This window comes from Copadichromis virginalis, linkage group LG7 (genome assembly GCF_057382275.1).
Source record: "Copadichromis virginalis isolate Kocher_CV1m ecotype Utaka linkage group LG7, C_Virginalis_male_GT1.1, whole genome shotgun sequence".
Classification (NCBI taxonomy): Eukaryota; Metazoa; Chordata; class Actinopteri; order Cichliformes; family Cichlidae; genus Copadichromis; species Copadichromis virginalis.
The window spans coordinates 62,512,971-62,535,448 of NC_140624.1; the positions used below are offsets into that span (position 1 = coordinate 62,512,971).

Consider the following 22,478-nt stretch of genomic DNA (forward strand, 5'->3'; position numbering starts at 1 on the left):
TGATTTGAATGAGTATACAAGTGCAATTTTACACACTATACGGTTGAAAATAACATTTGTTTATGGAGGTTATTTAAACATATCGTGATATTTATCGTGTATTGTGATTTAGCCCCAAAAATATTGTGATATTAGATTTTCCTCATATCAACCAGCCCTAAAAGTAAATGTGAGTATATTACATGTCCAACTGATGCAGGCCAACAAAACCCCAAAACTAACCTAAACTTGTACATGGTTCAGTACACAAGTAACCTAATATGTCAATACTTATGAACCTGTTCAGTATGACAGTATTTTAATAACAGACCAAATAGAGAATTTTGAGATCAATAATGGTCGCACAATAATATAACTAACAATCACCTCCATCATCAAACAGCCACCAGACATCCACTGTGCCCTTCCCCTGTTTCTTCTGGAACTGTTGGCTGGCCTCTAGCAGCCTCTGGTCGGACACATTCAGAGGTACTGTCGGGCTCTTCTTGTCTGCGGGGATGCACACCACAACAAAAGACAAAATAAAAGCAAATCTCATTAATAAGGCATAATAAAACTAATAATTTTGTGCTTGGTAGAAGTGTAGCTCAATAGGACGCACACATGTCAGTTATGGACATGTATATAAAGAATATACATGCCCATAGCTGAAAATGAAGTATACAGTAGAATTCTGTTTATTGCTTGTAAGTATAGTGTTCTATTATTAGAAAATAAATTCGTTTAATTTTATTATTTAAAAGTTTTAAGTGATATAGGTACAGAATAAAAAAAACATTACTACTAAAAACCAAACAAATGGAAGTGTGAAAACAGGAGAGCAGTTTCCATCCTAAGAAGAAAGCTTAAGGCAAATTAGTCAGCTCCAGAATGTGGCAAGAAAAGCAGGTGAGAGACTGAAGACAGCTTGGAGAAAACAGAAATGTTGGAACACAGGCGCACACACACACACACGCGCCTACCTACAGAAAAACAGACTAAGTTAAAGGCAACATCATATACAGTACAGCTTTAGAGTTGGCTCACGCTAGGGACATGAGAAAGAGACATGTTATATCCCACAGCCAGGGACCTAGCAGGCCAGAAAGAAGGAACAGAGGGAAAGGGAGACAGCAGGGTGGCGACAGTATGTTAGTACAAGAGGGATTCAAAATATAGTGCGAAAAAAATGGTGGCAGAAATGAGGGGAGCATAGCAGCAGGAGCTCAGAAAAGATACTAAGATCAAAATGGAAAGAAGGGGAAAGGTTTAAGGCAACTAAATGAAGTGGATCTCCTGCCTTTTTTCAACAGGGGCTGAGTTGTAGCTTTGCCATCATCTTCATCATCTGGGAATTGAGACAAAAGGAGAGAAAACAAAAATTATAGTTAAGGTAAAATGTTACCTTGACATGCGACGTAGCAAAATGGAGTTAAGTACGTCAGGGGATACCAGAGGAAGAATCTAAAGCTGTTTGAGAGGCAGTTAACTGTAACCTCCCACAGTGGGAGACAAACAAACACTGAAATACTCTAGTGACACTAATAAACACACGGCTCAACCTTTTCCCTGAGTTCTAGAAATTCCTAATGTCCAACATGAACAAAACCATCAGCAGTGAGCCGAGACTGTCTGGTTACATCAAAGTGGCTTCGAGTGGCCTCGGTAAGGAAACTGCATCGAATGGAAACTTCCTGCCAGGAGTGGATTACCTTAGGATGGAAATGGAATCTGATGAGAGGAGGGAATTCGCCAAAAACTGTACAAATGACAGCACGGGTTCATGCTTTGGCAGCAAATCAAAGGATTACCCAAAGCAACCTTTACCAGACCAGTGTGTTGTTATTTTGTATACCTCAACAATTTCTAATCCAGTTCCCAAAACACTGTTTATCACGCGGATACTTTAGCAAAATAAAGAGCTGATAAAAGTATTGTTAGACAAAAATCTACCGAACAAAAAATACAACATTTGCTATATTTTGTCTCCGAATTCCTACAAAAATTGTGATATTGCTCCGAATCTTTAATGAACAATCAATAAGGTAGTAAAAGCTTAATCATGAACTATTACTAAGTAGTTCAACTTTATGTTTTTGCTCTATACTACTACCATCATCTAATACTATAACATATGCCATCTAAGTATCTAATACTTAATATATTTGTGGCAATGAGAACCCAATACCAGTTCAAGGTGCTATACTATATAGCTACAGACTCCAATATTAGAAACAATCTAATCAATTCAACAACCCCCTATGAGAGAGCACTTGGTTGTTGAGGTGGGGCAAAAAAAACAAAAAGGAAAAGGCCAAGAGCAGAGCTAGAGTTGGGGGAAAGCAGCCATCTGCCACGACCAGCTGGGGGCTGTGGGGAAAGAGAAAAAGAGCAGACAGATTTTTGTCATCTCTCTTCACTTCTTTAAAGAAAACAAACAAACCAAACAGCTTTCATGAAGCCAGGTTGAAAGTAGCCCAGTGCTCAGGCTGCAACTGGGAACGTTCATTACTCCTCCAATCTGGAAACAATTGTACGCCTGTTTGAGCTGAATTAGTCTCTCTCTCATACGGTAACAGGGGACACACGCACACACAGCCCAAAACATATGCACAGCGGGGAAGCTGGAGCTGTGGGTCTCAGGGCAGTGCATATGTATGCTTGTGTATGCAGAATAAGGAAGGCCACTGAAAGAAGAAAACTTAAATAGTGACATGAGGAATGTAGAAAAACACAAGGCTTGCAATGCAAAACCAAAAATACAAACGCAGACGTCAATGTAAACACTACCGCACCTGGATTACAGAGAAGGATTTTATGTAGTCATACTGATGATAGCTAACCTTTCTGGACTGCTGGGCTGTTCTGGAGGCTGGTGGCCTTAGAGGATGGCTTAGAGGAATCTGCATCAGAGTCTTTGCTGGTGTCTATGGAAACGATCACGTCTTTCATCCCTGATGGCTTTTCCTGCGAGGACAGCGACTCATCTGGCAGAAAATTAAACGGAAGGGGGAATTAGAAATATACATAACAATATACTAAGCTAGTTCACATACATAATTAGTAGGGGTGCAACGATATTCGTATCGATATTGAACCGTTCGATACAGTGCTTTCGGTTCGGTACGCATATGTATCGAACAATACAAAATTTGTAATTTATTTTATCAACTTTCCTTCTGACGATGCTGTCTGTGTTGAGCGCTCAGTGAATCTGCGTTCGACTACTCTGCCTAGGGTCGACAGTGCAGCCTAGGCGGAGTAGTCGAACGCAGATTCACTGAGCGCTCAACACAGACAGCATAGTCAGAAGGAAGAGCGCAGGGCACCTCCCCCACTCTCATTCAGATCTGGCGTTTGGAATTATTTTGGTTTTCATGTGACGTATGACCCTGAAGGTAAGCGAGTCATGGACTAAAGTAAAACAGTATGTTGGATGTGCCATGCAATGCTCAATTACATGGGTGGGAACTAGTGTGTTAGCGCAGTTAGCTCGTTAACGTGTTGGCCGTCTAGCCCCATGCACGGGGCGATCGGCGGTAGCTCGTTAACGGAGATTTGCCGTGTTGTGGCGTTAAGGTCATTTCAACGAGATTAACCTGAAAGCACTAGTGGGAACACAACGAATATGACTGCACATTTACGCCGACATCATCCTAGTGCAAAGACAAGTGGAAGCAGGAAAAAAAACAAGCAAGCATGCTGCTAACTTTAGCCGAGTCATTTAGACAGCTGTTTAATATGCTGCTGAGAATATAGCCCAGAAGAAGCGGATAGTATAGCTTTTATTTTGGAAAGAGACATTTCTCTGTAATAAACTCTCTTTTCCAAAGATGAGTGATTCCTCAATCAGATACAGGGCTCGCAATATCGCTAGCCCAACGTCCCGGGGCTAGCGATTTTTTCAGTCAGGGTACCAAAATCTATCTCTGCCCTGCCCGTCGGGCTATTGTAGGAAGGAAAAATCTATGTCAATGCTTTTGCATTCTTTCGGAAATGTAGCTGGGTAATTATGTCATTGGCATCGGTGAGCCACTGTCAATATGTGACATATTGAAATCGCGTTTGAATTTGCGCTTGTTTTTTTGCTTTCACTTTGCAATCGCGCGAACTGTGTATAGAGAGCGACAGCACTGATCTGTGAGTGATGATAATTTGTGCACCAATTCCTCTGACATAGTCTTATTAATTGTTAGCTTACTATGCAAACATGACAAGTGAAATCTCCCGCAGCTTAAACATGTGAGAGGTTGATCGCGCAGAGAATCGCTGAGCTTATGTGAGTCCGTGTGTAAAAGCAGCAGGATTTATATTTGACTACGATGACCTGGATGACTGAGAACCTTCACAGACAGATATATATTTTAGTTCTGCTGAGCCAAATAAGACAGGTCAGGGTGAAGAAGTGACAGCCAAAGAAAAGCTTACCACAAAACGGAGAAGTTATGACAAATCAGACTATAAGGCAAAAAGAAAGTGCAGCTTTATGGTTTCATGGACAAAATAATTTCTGTGGCTGCAATATGATGAGCTAAATAACCAGGGCTGCACATAAGTGGTCCGCAGGTGCGCATTCGCTGTCAAAATAAAAAACGCGCACAAGGGTTAGGGTTAAATTTAAAAACTGTACTTTTGAGTTAAAATATATATTTATAATTTTAATAAATGACAAATTAAAAATGCATGAACATTTTTTTTGTATCGAAAAAATATCGAACCGTGACACCAAAGTATCGAACCGAACCGAACCGTGAATTTTGTGTATCGTTGCACCCCTAATAATTACTACAGCAATCTTATGACCAGGCTTTTTTAATTTGTGGTAAAATCAAATTATTCCAATTCTTTACATTTATTCACTAAGGTTGCCAACCTGCAAGTTGTTCTTGAAGCAAAAATGTCAAATATTTGTTTGCAGCCACTCAAAGATGTGGATTTGATGAGTTTTTCTGCCACACAATGCATATTGACAGTAAGTATAGACAGTTTATTACACATTGTGTGCCACTGTGCTGGGACTTTTGGTCAGACAAAACCAGATGTCACCTCAGTCTGTGGAAAACTATCATTTTTTCCACTTGTAAGTTTTCATGCTTAGTATTGTGAATGTGAACATTGTATGAACTGATGTGTTCGGTTCCAAACTGGAACGTCAATCAATGCTTGAAAATATCTTAAGACTGATAAGCAGACTGAAGAAGAAGGAAATATAATGAATGCTTATTCTCCTTCTAAGTTGATTTATGTGATGCTATGTGATAATACTGGAAAAACACTCAGCTATATTTAATTAACCTTTATCTGTATGTAATCTGAGCTGATGCTACATATGTACTACAACAGTGTTTTTTTAGAATAAGCTGCTCTGCATGTGTTTGGTACCTTGCCCTTGGATATGGGAGACATCCAGCCCCTCTTTCAGTCGCAGGATAACAGCACCAAACTGGAAGTCAAAGGCATCACTTCAAAGGAAGGGGGAGAAAAAAAAAGGTTCCCATTAACAGTGGACTGAAGCAATTTGCCCTCAACTAAACAAAGACAGTAAGAAACCCACAGAGTATTTAAGAAAAAAGATAAACAAGCACACAAGAAGACTCAAACATCGTTCTCAATGCCACAGGTTGTAGTATTGTATTGCACTGGACAACATACAATGGAAAATAAAGGGCAAATTTTTAAGCGTATTAGCTTTGATTTTAATACTATCGGACTGAACAATCTGTGACATTCAGCTCTAATGCTATAATCCTCGCATTACAATGAAGAACCCATTCACCTCAAGTCTCACATGACTGCTTTAGAGTTCAACAGGACAACAGATTTCTCATGGACTTGTTTTAATCCAAGGGAGATCAAAAAGATCAAAAACATGACAATTACACTCTATCCCATAATGGCTAGCATGTTTCTACTACTGTTTATGTAAAAAGAAGTTTTTGTATACATTGTATTTGAACATATTTGAATAATATCAGTAATATCAAAAACAACCGATTCTGTTTATCTAGAAGCGTTTTCAGTGGGAGAAACATTTTGTCATCATGTAAATTACTTCAGTCTGAGCTGACTGGAGGTTTCCCAATATTACAAAATGTACATTTGCATAGTCAAAGGAGCTTGCAAAGAAAAGCGTCTGGACTTCTTTAAGTTACTTGAAGACGTTTCACCTCTCATCCGAGAAGCTTCTTCAGTTCCAAGGTCAAATGGTGGAGAGTCCCAGATATAAACCTAGTGGGAGTAACCCCCCACAGAGGGACAAAAGGACCCCCTGATGATCCTCTAATCCCCTGAGCCAAGGTGTGGGTCCCAATCAGCCAGAGTTTCGGGTGAGTTCATTGTGAAACCTGGCCCCACCTTATCATGCGAATTCCTGAGGTCAGATGGCCCAGGATGTGAGTGGGCGTTAAGGCGTCTGGGAAGGGATCTCAAAACTGGATTATAGATGGCAGAGAGTTAGTATCGTAAACACCAACTCTCGGTGGCGGAGGTTTACGACACCAACTGTCTGCCATCTATAATCCAGTTTTGAGATCCCTTCCCAGACGCCTTAACGCCCACTCACATCCTGGGCCATCTGACCTCAGGAATTCGCATGATAAGGTGGGGCCAGGTTTCACAATGAACTCACCCGAAACTCTGGCTGATTGGGACCCACACCCAGTTTCACACCTTGGCTCAGGGGATTAGAGGATCATCAGGGGGTCCTTTTGTCCCTCTGTGGGGGGTTACTCCCACTAGGTTTATATCTGGGACTCTCCACCATTTGACCTTAGAACTGAAGAAGCTTCTCGAATGAGAGGTGAAACGTCTTCAAGTAACTTAAAGAAGTCCAGACGCTTTTCTTTGCAAGCTCCTTTGACTATGATGACCTGGATGACTGAGAACCTTCACAGACGTACATTTGCATAATGACCAAAACTAGCACCACTGACTAACAATGAACCGTGGTCAGGTTCATGATCATTAATATGCAAACTGTCATAAACATTATTCAGTGGCCATTCACAGAGATTTGGGGAATGGCTCCAATCACAAACTTGTAAGAAAGAAAGATGCATCCTAGACATTTGTCAAAGCTGGGAAGACACCTAAAGAATGCTTCAAGCAATCCAGAGTGAAAGACAACTGCTGTATAGAGCACACAGCAGTTGTATAGAAACAGTATGAGACAGCTGAGATGCATTTCCTCTAATCATTGAGTCTCTGTGGTTTTAAAACCCCAAAACATGCTGTGTCAAAAATGGGTCCATCCCAAGGATGGGGTCAAACTGCATAAACAGAGTAACATAGCGTACGCTGTTAAGTGCCAAAAGGATTGCTATGATTTATACATCGGGGAAACCAAACAACCTAAGGGGATTGGGACAACACAGAGGAGCTAACTCATCAGGCCAGGACTCTGCACTTTATTTACACCTAGACGCTCTCAGTGATGAGGATGTACACATCATGGACAGAGATGAACGCTGGTTTGAGCGCGGAGTCAAGGAGGCCATTTACGTGAAAAGGGAAAGACTATCTCTGAAACGAGGAAGGGGCCTAGACATCCAGATGAACAGAATCAACTTTTTGGGAATGAGAGGAGTTGTTAAGGATATCATTAGTTTTTCTGTTGGTAAGCTGTTTTTGCTGCTGTGAGCTACCGTTAGACTCTGTTAGTTGTTATTAGCTGTTGTTAGTGAAATATGTCTGTGAAACTTCTCAGTCATCCAGGTCATCGTAGTCTAAGGAGCTTGGAAAGAAAAGCATCTTACATTAAATTATTTAACTTAAATTTCTTGAAGACGTTTCACCTCTCATCCGAGAAGCTTCTTTAGTTCTAGGAGCAACTGGTGGAGAGTCCAAGATTTTTAAGTCCTATGGGAGTGTACCCCTCATGGATCCTCTACCTAATCACACCAGCCAAGGTGTGAAAACTAGAGAAGGCACGATACCACTTTATGTCCAATACAGATACCGATATCATAAATTTGGATATCTGCCGATACTGATATGAATCCAATATAGTGTGTTTTTTAATCAATAAATCAGTTTTTTTGTTGTTGTTTTTTTAAATATCTTGCTGCATTTTGTATAAGTTCATACTCAAGTCTTGAGAAAAAGTAAAAGAAAACAAAAAAAAACCAAACAAACACTAAAGCTATTCTGTTATACCTGTATGCAAAAAAATACACTGCACCCAAAATATTTCATCGTTCAGCAATACTGATCAATCTAATGAACTTAAACCTACTCCATCCTCCCTATTCTGGTATTTTAAAGAGTACTTAGCGGAAATATTAGGCAGAAAGAAAGAAAGAAAGAAAGGCAGAAAGAAAGAAAGAAAGGTTCCCAAAGGAAAAAGTACTAGCTTACTAGGGTATATTAGACTTAATAGTCATATATACAGTAATGGACTTCTATACATAAAACTTTGGGTGTAAGATTCAGATAATTATTTATTAAAAGCTAGACATTTTAAATGAGAATAAGAAAAAAAAAAAAAGAGTATTTCTTTGTGCCCCCCTTTTCCCTGTTCATGCCCTATCGGCCCCCCTGGCATAACTTTGCTAGACCCGCCCCTGCACAGTTACCAGCAGTCAGCTACGTAGAAAAAGATCCTGGTGTAGAAAGTAATATTAAATAAATTCTAAATTCTAACTGATCATTGACCAGTTTCACGATTGAAGTAGCAACAGGAGAGGGAGGGAGAGAGAAAAGGCAGTCGCTCCATCGGTTGTTAAGCTTAATGTGGGAATGCTTTTCAAACATTCAGAGATGAACTTACACACTTGCTTTACTTCCCTCTGGGATCACTTCCTCGGAGATGAAATGCCGGTTTGGTAGCAAGGCTACAAATGCTCAAACAGACCGCCGAGAAGTCTCGCACGCCACCGCTGCTCTATCACGTGAGCACACTGCTCCGACGTGCTAAGGTTATGAGGTGAGTTACGCCATGTCGCAAGTTTTGTGAGGTGCTTTCATGATATTTAATGGATCGGATTACGTTTTTTTTATTTATTTATTTTTATTTCTCTCCGATATCCGATCCAGTAATTTAGGTCAGTATCGGACCGATACGCAATATCGGATCGGTCCATCTCTAGTGAAAATGGGTGTGGGTTACAATCAGCCAAGGTTTCAGGTGAACCCACTGTGAAACCTAGCCCCACCCTATCATGTGATTTCCTGAGGTCAAACAGCCAAGAATGTGAGTGGGTGTTAGTGAAACTTTCTCTGAAGTGGATCCAACATTGCTGGACTCACATTCCTAAAGAATGAACCATCGTACCCTGCGAAAGTGTAATCAAACTGTTTAAGGAAAAGTGTGATTTTTACGACACTCGAGCCCAAAATTACCTGGCAAAATGTTAGCTTATAACGAGCTGCTCTAATGGCCCTGCTGACAGCTGAGTTCTATTGGCCTCCACGTTTGGGGTACTAAGAGTTTGGCGACATGCACAAAACAGGATATGTTGTAAGAGAGACATCGTTCCCAGCCACTGAATTCAAATATGGTGAGAGAACTTGGCAGCTTCCAGCATGGACCAATTGTACCTTTTATGTTACCTAGAACCTATACCACTGAAAATTTTATAAATCTGTTAGGGTGAAATATATGAAAAATATAAAACGTACAATAACCTGTTTGCATGTGTGTGCATACCATTAAACTACGAAATATTAGTTTATTAGTGTCAACAACAAAATTGTTGAAGCACCTTTTTGATTTAATCACAGCATTCAGTCTTCTTTTGTACACACCTGCCAACAATTACAGAGACCGATTAGCCCTATGTAACATCCAGCTGTCCTAGTAGGAGTTTCCTGACATTTACCGAGTTGCGTACTAAAGAAAAATTCACGGTTTGTAGAACACTTACAAAGCAGGAGGGTATAAAATTTCCACAGCATCGGATGTACCATCGAACACAGTGAAGACTTGTCGAAAGAAGAGAGTGTTTTTTCTTTTATATAATTCTTTTCTTCTCTTATTCTACTTACTGGATCATGCTGATGTAAGTCTCCACATTCATCATGTCCCCATCCCTCCAGTCATTCTTGAAGCCCAGAACAAGGGTGTTTGGCTTGAGGCGGCCAAGACCAGCAGCCTTGATTGGACCAGGAACAGGAATCGCAGATTAATCATTTCTTAAATGTGGCTCATTTCCAAAGAATAAGCAAAACTATGAGTGTGGAGCAGGAAATAAAAACAGTTCAGTCCATACAGTGTTCAGCCTTTCACTTGGGTTATGAGTCCAATCTTAAAGGAGACTCATATTATCCACTCTCAAGTTCCTCAAGTCTCAAGTTTCAATCATGGATCTGCATGACTGGTCTAGTCATTGTCAGAAATATTAGTTAGTTAAACTTACCAATAATGTACAACATCATTTACCAGTTCAAGTATTATGCCCCAACCTCTACTATTGATGGCTCGGCCCAACAAACACAAAAAAAAAAAAAAAAGTACTTGAACAATGCTTCCGTGCAAAGAGTTAAGAACAAACACACAACTCTGAATAGAATTTAGTTTTCCTACCTGAAGCAAGTACTGACAGCCTTGTTTTAGGTCCTCAGCAAACACTGGCGTGTAGAAGGCTTTGGTCTCGTTCTTCAGCAGCCAGCGTTGGTAGCGTGCCTGATCTGTGGCAAGCTCTTTGAAGTTTGGTCTTCTATAGCCCTATGGAGACAGGAGGCCAAATTAACAACAGCCTTAAATTTATCAGTGTTGGTATTGTACAACAAATGACCACAAATCTAAGTTTCAAAGATGAAAAGATGCGAATTTCAACAACTTTTGATGTGTGAAAGTTAAACAGAAGAATTTAATGTGCGGCTCAATCACCTGCTCTGAATCTCTGCCTGCTTTTGTGACTTTTTCGTTCAGTACTCTGCAGTACTTATTTTTAAAATACAAAAGACCAGGCTATTCCAAATCGTTCACTAGCTTTGTGTGCAACATTAGGGCTGTGCGATATGATGATATATTAAAACGACATATTGTACTCTATCGTTTATTTCATGCTGTCGAAAACTCTTCACTGGAATATGTTTTTCATTGCTTTCTAGAAAAAGGAAAAAAAGTCCCCACCACCATCCAAATAAATAAAAGGACAGATTAAAAAATAGAAATGCACAATGTATCACCAACTGCTGCACCTGCAAGAAAAATAAACATAACACCTGGAACAAACATTGGAAAATGCGCAGGTACATAAATTGATCTTCTATGGTTGTGTGTGCGCATCTGAGGACAGAAAATTGGCTTCCTACTAAACATGTGGGGACCAGCATTCACTTATGGGGACAAAATGCCAGTACCCACGAGTGTGAAGGCGTGTTTGATGCTCAAAATGTGCTTTTAGTGTCAGGGTTAAAATTAGCCTCAACCTTACCATAACCTGAGGTTAGGGTTAAGCATTGGTTTTTTGATGGTTAGAGCAAGGGAACAGGGAAAGCATTATGTCAATTAGATGTCCTCTCCAAGATATGAAAACACCTTATACACATTTCACATTTTTCTCCTGGTTGCCCCTGCATTGGCTCCACATCCTACAGTCTAAGAACCACCGATGCAACCAAATCCAGAGGCTCCCACAGCATATCAAAGTCTTCTTTTATATTGCCTGCTAATCAGTGCTATGTGGTTTAAACAGTTTGGTGAAGAACTGGATGAATCTAGCTAAAAACTGACTTTTAAACAGCAATTTGACAGCTAATTCATCAGTAGCAAAAAACAAAAACAAAAAACAAGCCAAATGACATCTGCTCACCGTGCGAATATGGCCGCAGATCATCATGCCTACATTCTTGGTGAAACTGTGGACCAGATCCAGAAGGGCAGGACGAGAGTTGGGATAACCAGTCATCACCAAACACTGGGGTCTGCAAAAAGACACATATGAGAGAAAACATCCACCAAGTCTGCATCTGCATCATCCTTTACCACATCTATAAAAGCAGAGAAGGGACGCCATATTTTGCCAAGTTTACAGAATTGTTTGATTTTATGCTTTATGTGTAGCCAACTTTTCATTTGACCTTCCCAGTAACCTTTAGTCTTCTTAACACACAAACACCCACACCCATATACAGTCAGACACCAGAAGCAGAGCAATGAATTTGAAAATTAATCATCTCCCCCTCCACAAAGTCTCTACTTTTTCCCCATATGATGGTAAATTATTTAAATTGTTTCATGAAACACTAAGGCTAAGTTATTATCATGTCAAATTTTGTTCTTCTCAGGCTGCAAAAATCCAGAGGTGAACGACTGGCTGAAGAACCACAAAGATTGCGACACATGGTGCAACGTCAAAATCACTGCATGGCACTCACAACGATGTGAGCATAAATCGAGCATAGCAGCTGAGCTAAACCTAGCACAACACGACGATAAACAATTGACAGAAGTTTAAAGAGACTTTGGGAATGAAGAAAACCCATCAACTAACATGACGTTGGGGAAAAATAGATTAGAGGATAACATAACCAGATGTCCATAAGCATCCAACCGAGAGCTACCAAGCAATCGCTTTATATGTGGACCGAGCTTGAGTGTTTATCAAGCATGGTGAGTAATAATATTGTGCTTCCATAACTCAGATGCCATCTACACTTGCAGGCAAGAATGGTTCAGCTCAATCACGTTTGTGTTTGGTACCTGAAATTCTTGATGTGGTCCTCCACTCCACTAAGGTGCAGAGTGTGGGTCAGGGCCTGGTGGTAGGTCAAAGCCTGGGTTGATGAGCCCCAGTTCACATCTGGAATGGAGGACACATGCAGGCAGAAACACAGTGGAGTTAGCAAGTGTGTTTATGGGTCAGATTGCTGGACTAAAGGCTACCTGACCCATGTGGTGTTAACGTCAGTGAAAAGGCCTAGTGTATGTGTAGCTGCATGTCAAACTGAGTGTTCTCACAGGTGTGTTTAGAACTGTATAGCCAGCTTTTAGTTTAAAGAGCTGCCCCACTCAGATTATGGATTCAAAACCAGAACCTTCTTGGCTGACATCCCAGAAAGTTGATTCTGTTCATCTGGATGTAGCATTTTCAGTTTGAGAAACAATTTGCCTTTCTTCTCTCCTGGATCACTTGGAGCATTCTTTAGGTACATTTAACATATATCAGCTGGGATAGCTACATTTGCTCAGGGCCTTTTTGATATGATGTTCTTCAGCTTCCCTCATGGCTGTGTCTGTAGGGATGGGGCTCAGTCTTTACTGTAGCATCTTACAATGCTGTGATTGCAGCCATTCCCCAACTTCCAACTCTTTGCATATTAATGATCACGAAACTGTCTCACTGTTAGTCAGTGCTGCAAATTTTCATCGTTGTGCAAATGTATAATAATAATTTATAGCCATTAGGGAAATCCGCAGTCAGTCAAGACCGAAGAACTCACTTGGATGAGTAGTGAAACGTTTCTCCCATTGAACACGCAACATCCAGATAAAAAGAATCAATTTTCTGGAATTTCCTTACCTGGATGATTGAGCACAAACCAAGATTCCTTGCTGAAAGGTAAAAACCACTAACCACTACACTACTGTCCACCTGATTTATGAACTTATATTATTTCTGTTTGCAAATTTCACACTAAAGGTAAACCATAAACACCTCAACATTTTTGGAAAAAGCCAGCGATATGTAGAGGTTCCATAAAAGACTGAGGTGTGCAGGGACTTTTAAATTAACCAATCAATTTAATGCAACATATTCCTTATGCAAATGAATTCAATACAATAAAATTGTTTTGATTTTGTGCTGTATAAATACAACATTTGCCTCAAGGTGCTTTATATTGTAAATTGAGACCTACATTAATACAAGAATACAAAAAAATTACAAAATTCCTATAAGACGCCCTATCAGCAGACACTTGGCGAGAGTGGGAAAGAGAAATTCCTTTTTAAAAAGAAAAATCTTTAACAGAACATGGAGGAGAAACCATAGGCAGGTTAGGGCTAAACACCATACTGTGGACAGAACACTGCTTATTATCAAAATACTTCACAGCATGTTATCTTAAATCATGGTTAACTGTCATCTTACCTTCTCTCTAGTGTCTTGAGACAACTGTCGTTGTGAACTGGTGCTACATTAATAAAACTCAGCTTAACTAAATGACAACCAATATATAATTCTTATATCATATTGGTACTTGGTAATTATTTTACTCCATAAAAAAAGTGAGGAATTTTTGGCCAAATTTGGCGTGCTCTCCAACTCACCTGGCTTCTTGTGACTGACATAGATATACAGAGCCATAACAATGACATTTGTAAGAAGGGCAGCTGCCCAGTTGATGACAAACATCACCCCACAGCAGAGAATGGCTCCAGCAAGGGAAACCCACATGTTGTAGTATTTGAAGCTAGGTCTCCAGCCTGTAACATCGATGTAAATTAGTCACAAAATACATTTAAAATGCCACACAAACAGTGCTAGTCACATATAAGGTGCAAACAAAAAGTTCCATAACTGCTCCAGCTGGGTATGAACATGGTCGTGTGCATGAAACATGACCTTTGGCAATGACAATGAAAGCTTATGTTATTCTTGTTGTGACTATTTGCATTGGTGCATTTGTAATTCATAACATGAGAGCAAAAGAACCATTGTGTTGAATTCTACGAGCATTTACTTTAAAAGCAACTCAAGATTCTTCATCACTGGTAAGAAGAGTTGGGTCTAGTTATGTTAGACCCCAGAGCAGCCCTTAGTGGGTGGATCTGCAGTCAAAACCAAAGAAGGCTCATCAGGTCAAAAGCAATTCTGACATGGTGAAGGAGATCCAGATGGTACCGCTGAGCACTTCAAGTAAAGCAGTAGGACTGACTGCATCAGTCACTGTATCAGGGTACAAGGTGACAAGGGCTTTTGCTTTTTATTGGAGCAGTCACAAAACTTTTTGATTGCATTTGATACAGTTTAGGTATTATGTGCAAAAATTAGAACTGAAAACTGAATTAAATTCAGTTAAGGCTGAGTAGAAATTCTTTTTCAGACACTTCAGCTGGGAACAAATTAAATAAGACCAGCAATGTGGGAGGTTAAAGAACAGGAAACGTTGAGTCAGCCTCCATTTAAAGAAGCTTATTATAAAACGGTCAATGTTGCTGTTAGAGAGGAGGGATAATGTTTCAGATGGATCTAGGCATATGTTTGGGTTAAAGAATGAGTTGACAGTCTACTAGAAGTTATACGAGACATTAGGGACCATATTCATTCATTGGACAGTACAGTAACTAGAATAGTGGGATTTTAGTGATGGAATACAGTTGGTGTGTGTTTGGTTACACAATGACAGAGTCTTTAAAAAACAGGACATAAAGGGTACATTGACAGTGTCGTTCCTGAGTCTATGAAGGGACTTTAGGAGTCCCAGAAATGAGAAAGTAATTGGCCCTGAACTGAAAGTAATGTTTGTGTTCCAAAGAGAGAAATCTATTACACCATCATACTGTTTCTGTACTCGCTAAATGAGTCATGTACCATTTAGGTCCATGTAATTTTATGACCTGCTGGAGGAATTGGAAAGAGAAAAATAATCTGTACCTGCAGTTCTGCTAAGGCTTTGGTTTGTCTGTGTGTGTGTGTGTGTGTGTGTGTGTGTGTGTGTGTGTGTGTGTGTGTGTGAGAGAGAGGGATGAGGGGGTGTAGAGAGAGGAGAGGGTGTAGAGAGAGGGGGAAGCAAAGAACTCAATATACGCCATCAATAAATGGTAAATGAACTGATTCGTATATGGAACATTTCTACTCTACATGATCACTGAAAGTGCTTTATACAACTCGCCCCCTGGGCTTTTTTTCCCCCCTATGCAAGTGCTTTCTAACTAACATTCACACATATTCTTATTCCGATGGATACATTGGACAGCAACTTTGAGTCGGTATCTTGCCCAAAAATTGCAAACTGGAGCAGCCAGGGATCGAGCCACTAACCTTCCAGTTAGTAAATGACCTGCTCTACCTCCTGAGCTACAGCCAGACGCATCACTGAATTTGTCATCAGTCTACAAAGTGTGACTTCACCAAAGTTAGTTTAAAAAAAAAAAAAAAGAAAGAAAAAAAAAAAAAGAGAACTTTCCCTTATCAGTAGCTGAATCTATTTGTTCAGTTTTGTATGCATTTCTGACACTTTAGTCACTAGAATAGAGAGATGGGTACCAAGGGAGCAGGAGACCATCTTATCCCACCTAAGATTTATGGTTACTAATCTTAACAGGTAACACATCAGATATACCACACACTTTTTCCACAAATACTAAAAGACTGCATCATATAGATGGATTACTGTAGAGAAATAAGAAGTAAAAACAAGAACATGAGTATCAGCCATTTTTGAAAATCTCCCATTCTGGGCAGTTTGAGATTTTTGACTTTAACTGAGGTTCTTCTTTCAGACAAGTGGAGGTAAATAGTCTAAAAACAACTTTCATTTGGCTAGCCCTTTGTGGTTGACAAAGACTAACATTAGAGGAAACAGACATCACCTACCTTCTTGTGTAACAGTACTGTCCCAATATAGTTACAACATTAACCTCATCATCACATTTTGGGTTATTTAGACCAAAATACTGAATTTTGCTCTACAAGGGCCTGATATCCACTTACGAGGACATTATACTGCTACTGTTCTATCAAATTTTAAACGAATATGCTCATATGTGGCTCTCATTTTTCTTAAAAACAAAAATAAGGCAAAAAAAAAAAAAAAATCTGTTAATTCTTTGTTTTTACATTCATCAGGCCCCAATATGTCCAAATATCAAAGAGAGATTAACAATGCATGCAGTGGAAGAGTTTGGGTCTTAGGAGATTAATGACAATATGCTTTCTATATTTATGATCAACTGTCCAAATTGAATTTTCTTTGTCTAAGATGCATCAACTTCTAAGCCTAAATGTATTCAACCACCTAACCTCTGGTATGTCATCAGTGTGAATGACCTCTCTTATGAGACACACATCAGGACAGTCTCATTGAAAACCAGTAACTGGTTTTTAAAAAACACAACATTATACCTAATGACATGAAGGCTTCCTTTTTACAGTCTGGATTAGGATGACAATAACTTCCTCTATTGTCTTAATATGTTGATCAAGAACTTTATTATGCTTAGATTCTCCCATTTCTAAATGTACTGATCTTACCTGGTGAGTTAGCCAGTGATGCATGGAACACGGAGAAGTTGATCAAGGCATATGATGCCAAGAAAAAGTTGGAGATAATGGGTGCAATAGTGTTCAGCTCAGCTGCAAGAAGAAAAGCACCAGTCAACTCAGAAAAGTTAAAAATTTCACCTGTGATTTTATGTCCAGTCAAAAAAAACAAACAAACAAAAAAACAAAACAAAACCCTTTGAATAAACACTCAAACTCTCAGGATGAAGACAGTGAACATATCGGCTGCTGCTGACTCCAGCATGTGGTCATGCAGTGCGCCATTACTGTAAAATCTTAAATATTTAGGCATCTAAAAAGGTAAAGTTTTCAACAGCTGTTGTATCAATATTAATTTAGTTCACTGGTCTGTAAAAGTGTTTTTATTAGGAGCTTGCAATAAAACAAACAAAAACTACAGACAAGAGTTATTGTCAAATTTTAGACCAGTTGCCATGTTCATAAAACTGACAACACTTTAGGATGAATTTCAGAGGACAGTAATGACCCTGGTTCTGTATCAGTTCAAGCAAACAAAGAATGAAATGTGGAGCAGAGCAGCTGAATCAGGTGGGTTTCAGGCCTACAGAGGGGGAGGTGCCAATATACAGCTGCAGACTGGGGCTGAGCAGTGTGAGTGCTGGATGAGAGAGGCCCTCCAGGTCCGCTCAAGAGGTCGCAGATGTGGACAAGACATAAAATGTAACCATTTTACAACAATTTATTACACTGTGTTATCATTATGTGTCTTATTCTATTGTTTGCTGGTTCAATCCTTTTCACATCAAGCCCTCTGTTTCATTATATTTATTTTAGCATAACTAATACTACACGTTATCCAAGGTTCATTTGAAAGTTTTCCATGATGTTCTTCTTCTACAATAATTACAATATTTAGACTCGTCAGGTTTTAAAACCTAAACTCAAATAAAGGGGGTAAAACAAGTATTGAACACATCACCAGTTTTCAAAGTAAATAAAGGTGCTACTGACATGAAATCTCACCAGATATTGGCAACAACCCATCCAATCCAAACATACAAAGAAGACTGTGTGAAAAGAATGGGCCAAAAATCACATCTGAGCCATGCCTACGACTAGCTTTCCCATACAGGAGGCATCTTGAAGCTGTCATCGCCAACAAAGGCTTGGTTTGAAGTATTAAACAAATTTCAGTAAGGGGCTTTAATACTTGGAGATCACACAGGGTTTCTTTGAAAGTGTGGATTGGATGGTTTGTCACCAACACCTGATGAGAACATCGTGTCAATAGCACCTTTAGAAATACATTTACTTATTTATCTATTTTACTTGCTGTATTTTAGAAAGCTGACAACATAACTTTTTTAAGAAATGACTTCTTGGCCATTAGTTCTTCTGTTTCAGCATGGGGTCAAAAGTCTCCCTTTGGTATAGAGTATTTTTCTGGGTATAGATATCGTGATTAAAATTCTAGTATCATGACATCATTCTAAATGTCCCTTAGGCAAGGGCACAGTACAGCATGCACCAACGTGGGTTTTTTCTGTTTAGAACAAACACTGCGTGAAAACACCGGTTCTCACAAAAGAGAACAAGGGTTCTGAGAACCACGGTGCTCTTACTTTCCAGCTAATATTTTTGTACGGTTGTATGTGATCAAGTATGAAAAGCAACCAGCGAGCAAGCAATGAGTGAAGCCATACCAATGAGGATAAAGGCCAGACCGATACCGAAGGTCAGGATGTATCCTCGTAGGGGTTCATTGTTCTTGCCGTAGCCTTTGGCAAACATTTGCAGGCCAGGATAGATGTTGTCCTTACACAAAGCCTGCGGAAACAAAAGCCTTTGTGTTGTCTCACTGGAGTTTAAGCTGTTTATAATCAAACGCTATAAGAAAAACTAATTAAATCATTTACATTTTTCCATCACTCAATACTGCAATTTATTATATACAGTACTTTAAAGCTTGGATCTGATCTTACCTGAAAAACTTTAGGTGCACTAACTAAAGAGGCCAGTGCTGAGGATAGAGTGGCAGAGAAGATGCCAGCAGTGATGATGGGCCCAAAACCAGAAACAAGGCTCATAACCTGAACAAAAGATTACATGTAAATTGAAAAGTTAGATGTCTACATTAAAAAAACATTAACATTCATGTTCTGATAAAGTTGTTTTGTAATATTCATATTCTTTTACACTTATTTGATACCTGGAAGTCCCTATGCAGTCCATAGCGGCAGGTATCCTCATTCTTGCAGGTAGAGAAGTCATAGCCAAATTTGCAGGCAGCAGTGGAGCAGTTTGCCATGAGGTGAGAACTGATTGTGTCATTCACATTTCCACTGGCATCTCTCAAAATACAGGAGCCTAGTTTTTAAAAAGTATTATCCACATATTAGATTTTGTATTTAAAAAGGATGTGACAACCTTGGAAAAATGCAGGTACTATACACCACCTGTTGAAATAGCAACACCCAGGTAGACTATCCCTGTGATTAATATGGCTAGAAGGGTCCCTTTGGGGATGGCCATCTGTGGGTCCTGCAACAACCAACCACAACAACATTTTAAGATTACAATATATAACTGGATACAAGGCTTTAAGATGAGTACATCAAATCCTACAGCCAATTCAACGCTATGAGTTCCGTCTCAACAGCCTTAATCAGTGGAAGCATAGTCATATTCACCTGCACAGTACAATCTACAAAGTAAACCTTTACTTGGTTTGACACTATATCAACATTCATCACATGGTTGCACATGACTTACAGCAAGGTCTCCTGAAATGTTGGCTCCAGCCAGAATACCAGTGGCGGCGGGGAAAAAGATGGCAAACACAGAGAAGAACGTCTCTCCTCGGAAGTCTGGACCCATGTTCTCCCACATTATTGAAGCTGACAGAAAAAAGATCAAAGGCCAACTGTGACACAGCAGTGTAAAAGCCAACATGAGCCCTCAGATTTATGAGGTGTTTCTTATATTATTTTTTAACAAACAAACAAACAAACAAACAAACAAACAAACAAACAAACAAACGTCCTACCATCATAGCCCAAGAATCCCTTAGCTTCCTTTGACTTCATAGGAATGAAGCTTCCAATGAAATAGTTGAAGATGGCTGTGACAAGGACGACGAGTAAGAAGATCTGGGCCTATAGGAAGCAATTAAAACCAGTGTATTAATGTGTAGTAGTTAAATCGACTACACCTGTAGTATATCTGCAGGGTTGTCCGAGTCTCATGTAAACATTGGTCTGGGATGATTTGGTGTCTTCAGTATTTGGGATTGCAATGTACCGATTCCAAGTTACCACAGCCTTCATAGTAAAATTCAGTGCAATTCAGTTTTATTTATATAGCACCAACTTACAACAACTCGTGTCTCAAGATACTTTATGTTGTAAGATAAAGACCCTACACAGCAATAACACAAATATAGCAATAAAACCGTTTTTGGCTGCCATGCTTTGAAAAACTCACTCTAAAAGCTTTCCAGCATCAAGCAAAATTAACAACATTGGAACAGAGGCAAGCACACGGGCACATCATGCACCAACATGGGCTTGTTCAGTTTAGAGGGGGAAAAAAAACCCAAAGGACAAAAAAACAAAACACCCCATGAAGGCAGTATGAGATCACTAGAGTAAGCAGCAACAGAATTACAAACATTTTCCAGCTTTCTAAGTTGCCAAATTTTGGAGTGTAATCCTGTATTGGTTTAGCTTGCGAAACTTGCTAACAGCTTGCCAACAAAGTAAACTGAAGATTTTCGTGTTACCTTCAAATTTTGATTTTTGTGTGGACCCCCCACCTCCCAACACCAACACAATCACACATGCACACAATAAGACCGAACTTAAGTCTTTATAAAAAACAAATTTTACAACCAGTGAGTGTCACTACTTTGGCTACATTCATGTTTTATGTAGTTTCATATAGGTGTAAGTTTCTATGAATTGGGATGTTGTGCATACCTTGGCCTCCCACTCCATTCCTGCTACAGAGATGCCCAGAAGAATGATTATTGTAATGGTGCCAATTATTCTGATATCGTTGACTTCATCTGTCATGACGGCATCCATACCCTGAGATACAATACAAGGACTTGGTAAATTGAATGACAATAATCAGCAAACAGTGTTTTGATATGTGCTTTTCTCTCTCAATGATGCCAGGACAACCCACTCCTGCTGATCACTGATCAGCCATAATTAGCAGCTTTCTTGAATTCAATGTGAAATCCTAATAGACTTACAATCAGAAGTTCCACAACAGTCTCAGCAAAGCCCACCACATACATGGCAACAGCCACTGCATTGGCAAAGGCAAAGATAAGACCAATAGAGCCTCCAAACTCTGGGCCAAGACTTCTTGAAATCAGGTAATATGCTCCACCTGAAAATAGCAGGGAGTGTTAGCAAAAGTTCAGTCATGCAAAGTCAGTCATGCAAAGTCAGTCATTCAGTCAAGTAAAACATACCTCCCCTTACAAATCCATTGGTGGCAATGGCAGAGGTGGAGAGGCCAGTGATGGTTGTCACTACTGTAGCCATGGCGACGATCACACAGGAAAGAGCTGCAGAAGAGACCACATCATGAACTGATTAAAAAAAAAAAAAGCATAATACTTAACAGTTTTTAGCAGCCCTTCCAATCACTCTCATGTCTCTGTAAAAAGTAACAGGACAAGCCAATGCAGCAACGTCTGTCGCACGTCTCACGTTGTGGTGATATTTCACATCAAAGTGGAAAATGATCAACAAGTGCCAGGAGGCTAGGAATACTGGGCTTAGCTGAGTATGAGCTAGCAGAGAAAAAGTGATGAACACAAAACTGTCAATAAACAAGGGGCAATGAGACATATGCACCTTGCTAGGTTTTCTGGAAAGTAATACTTAATACCGCAAACCTTGTTTCATTTTTTTTATCATAACCCTGGTAGATGGCAGCTGCGTTTTTTTGTCTTTTTAAGAACATCTCAGTCATTTTTTTTCATTAATCCTTCCTTCAATTACATGAAGCGTGCCAGTGCTGTGTGGTGAAAAACAGCCCCAAACCATGATGTTCAATTTTGGTCCCATCATACCAGACTAGATTCTCCCAGGATTAAACAGACTTGCCTCCATCTTTTTCAGCAAACTTTAAACACACTTCAACATGCCTTTTGCACCATGCAATCAGTGGAGTCTTGCATGGTGAGCAAGCATACAGGCCTTGGTGGTTTAGTGCATTATTGATGGTTTTCTTTGAAACAATTGTAACTATTGATTCTGGCTCAAGTGGTTCTTGGCTCTTGGACAACTCTTCTGATAATTCTTTTCACGCCTCTGTTTGAAATCTTGTGCGGAGCACCTGGTTGTGGCT

At 39.7% G+C, this 22,478-nt stretch overlaps 1 protein-coding gene across 2 annotated transcripts in view; it reads right to left on the reverse strand.

Moving 5' to 3' along the window:
• The window catches only part of slc12a2 (solute carrier family 12 member 2), a 70,963-nt gene that overhangs the window by 19,211 nt on the left and 29,274 nt on the right, over window positions 1-22,478 (reverse strand). The window contains exons 4-22 of one of the 2 annotated variants that reach the window (XM_085464643.1): window positions 21,595-21,690; window positions 21,370-21,509; window positions 21,089-21,199; window positions 20,158-20,266; window positions 19,884-20,008; window positions 19,568-19,652; window positions 19,321-19,478; window positions 19,094-19,201; window positions 18,815-18,938; window positions 17,121-17,222; window positions 14,195-14,350; window positions 12,626-12,725; window positions 11,736-11,847; window positions 10,502-10,642; window positions 9,964-10,070; window positions 5,362-5,441; window positions 2,823-2,966; window positions 1,280-1,327; window positions 367-489 (exon numbers count right to left, since the gene is read on the reverse strand). In XM_085464643.1, coding sequence (XP_085320769.1) covers window positions 367-489; window positions 1,280-1,327; window positions 2,823-2,966; window positions 5,362-5,441; window positions 9,964-10,070; window positions 10,502-10,642; window positions 11,736-11,847; window positions 12,626-12,725; window positions 14,195-14,350; window positions 17,121-17,222; window positions 18,815-18,938; window positions 19,094-19,201; window positions 19,321-19,478; window positions 19,568-19,652; window positions 19,884-20,008; window positions 20,158-20,266; window positions 21,089-21,199; window positions 21,370-21,509; window positions 21,595-21,690 — 2,169 coding nt within the window. The remainder of the gene's footprint in view (window positions 1-366; window positions 490-1,279; window positions 1,328-2,822; window positions 2,967-5,361; window positions 5,442-9,963; window positions 10,071-10,501; window positions 10,643-11,735; window positions 11,848-12,625; window positions 12,726-14,194; window positions 14,351-17,120; window positions 17,223-18,814; window positions 18,939-19,093; window positions 19,202-19,320; window positions 19,479-19,567; window positions 19,653-19,883; window positions 20,009-20,157; window positions 20,267-21,088; window positions 21,200-21,369; window positions 21,510-21,594; window positions 21,691-22,478) is intronic. The other variant, XM_085464644.1, reaches the window with a different exon arrangement.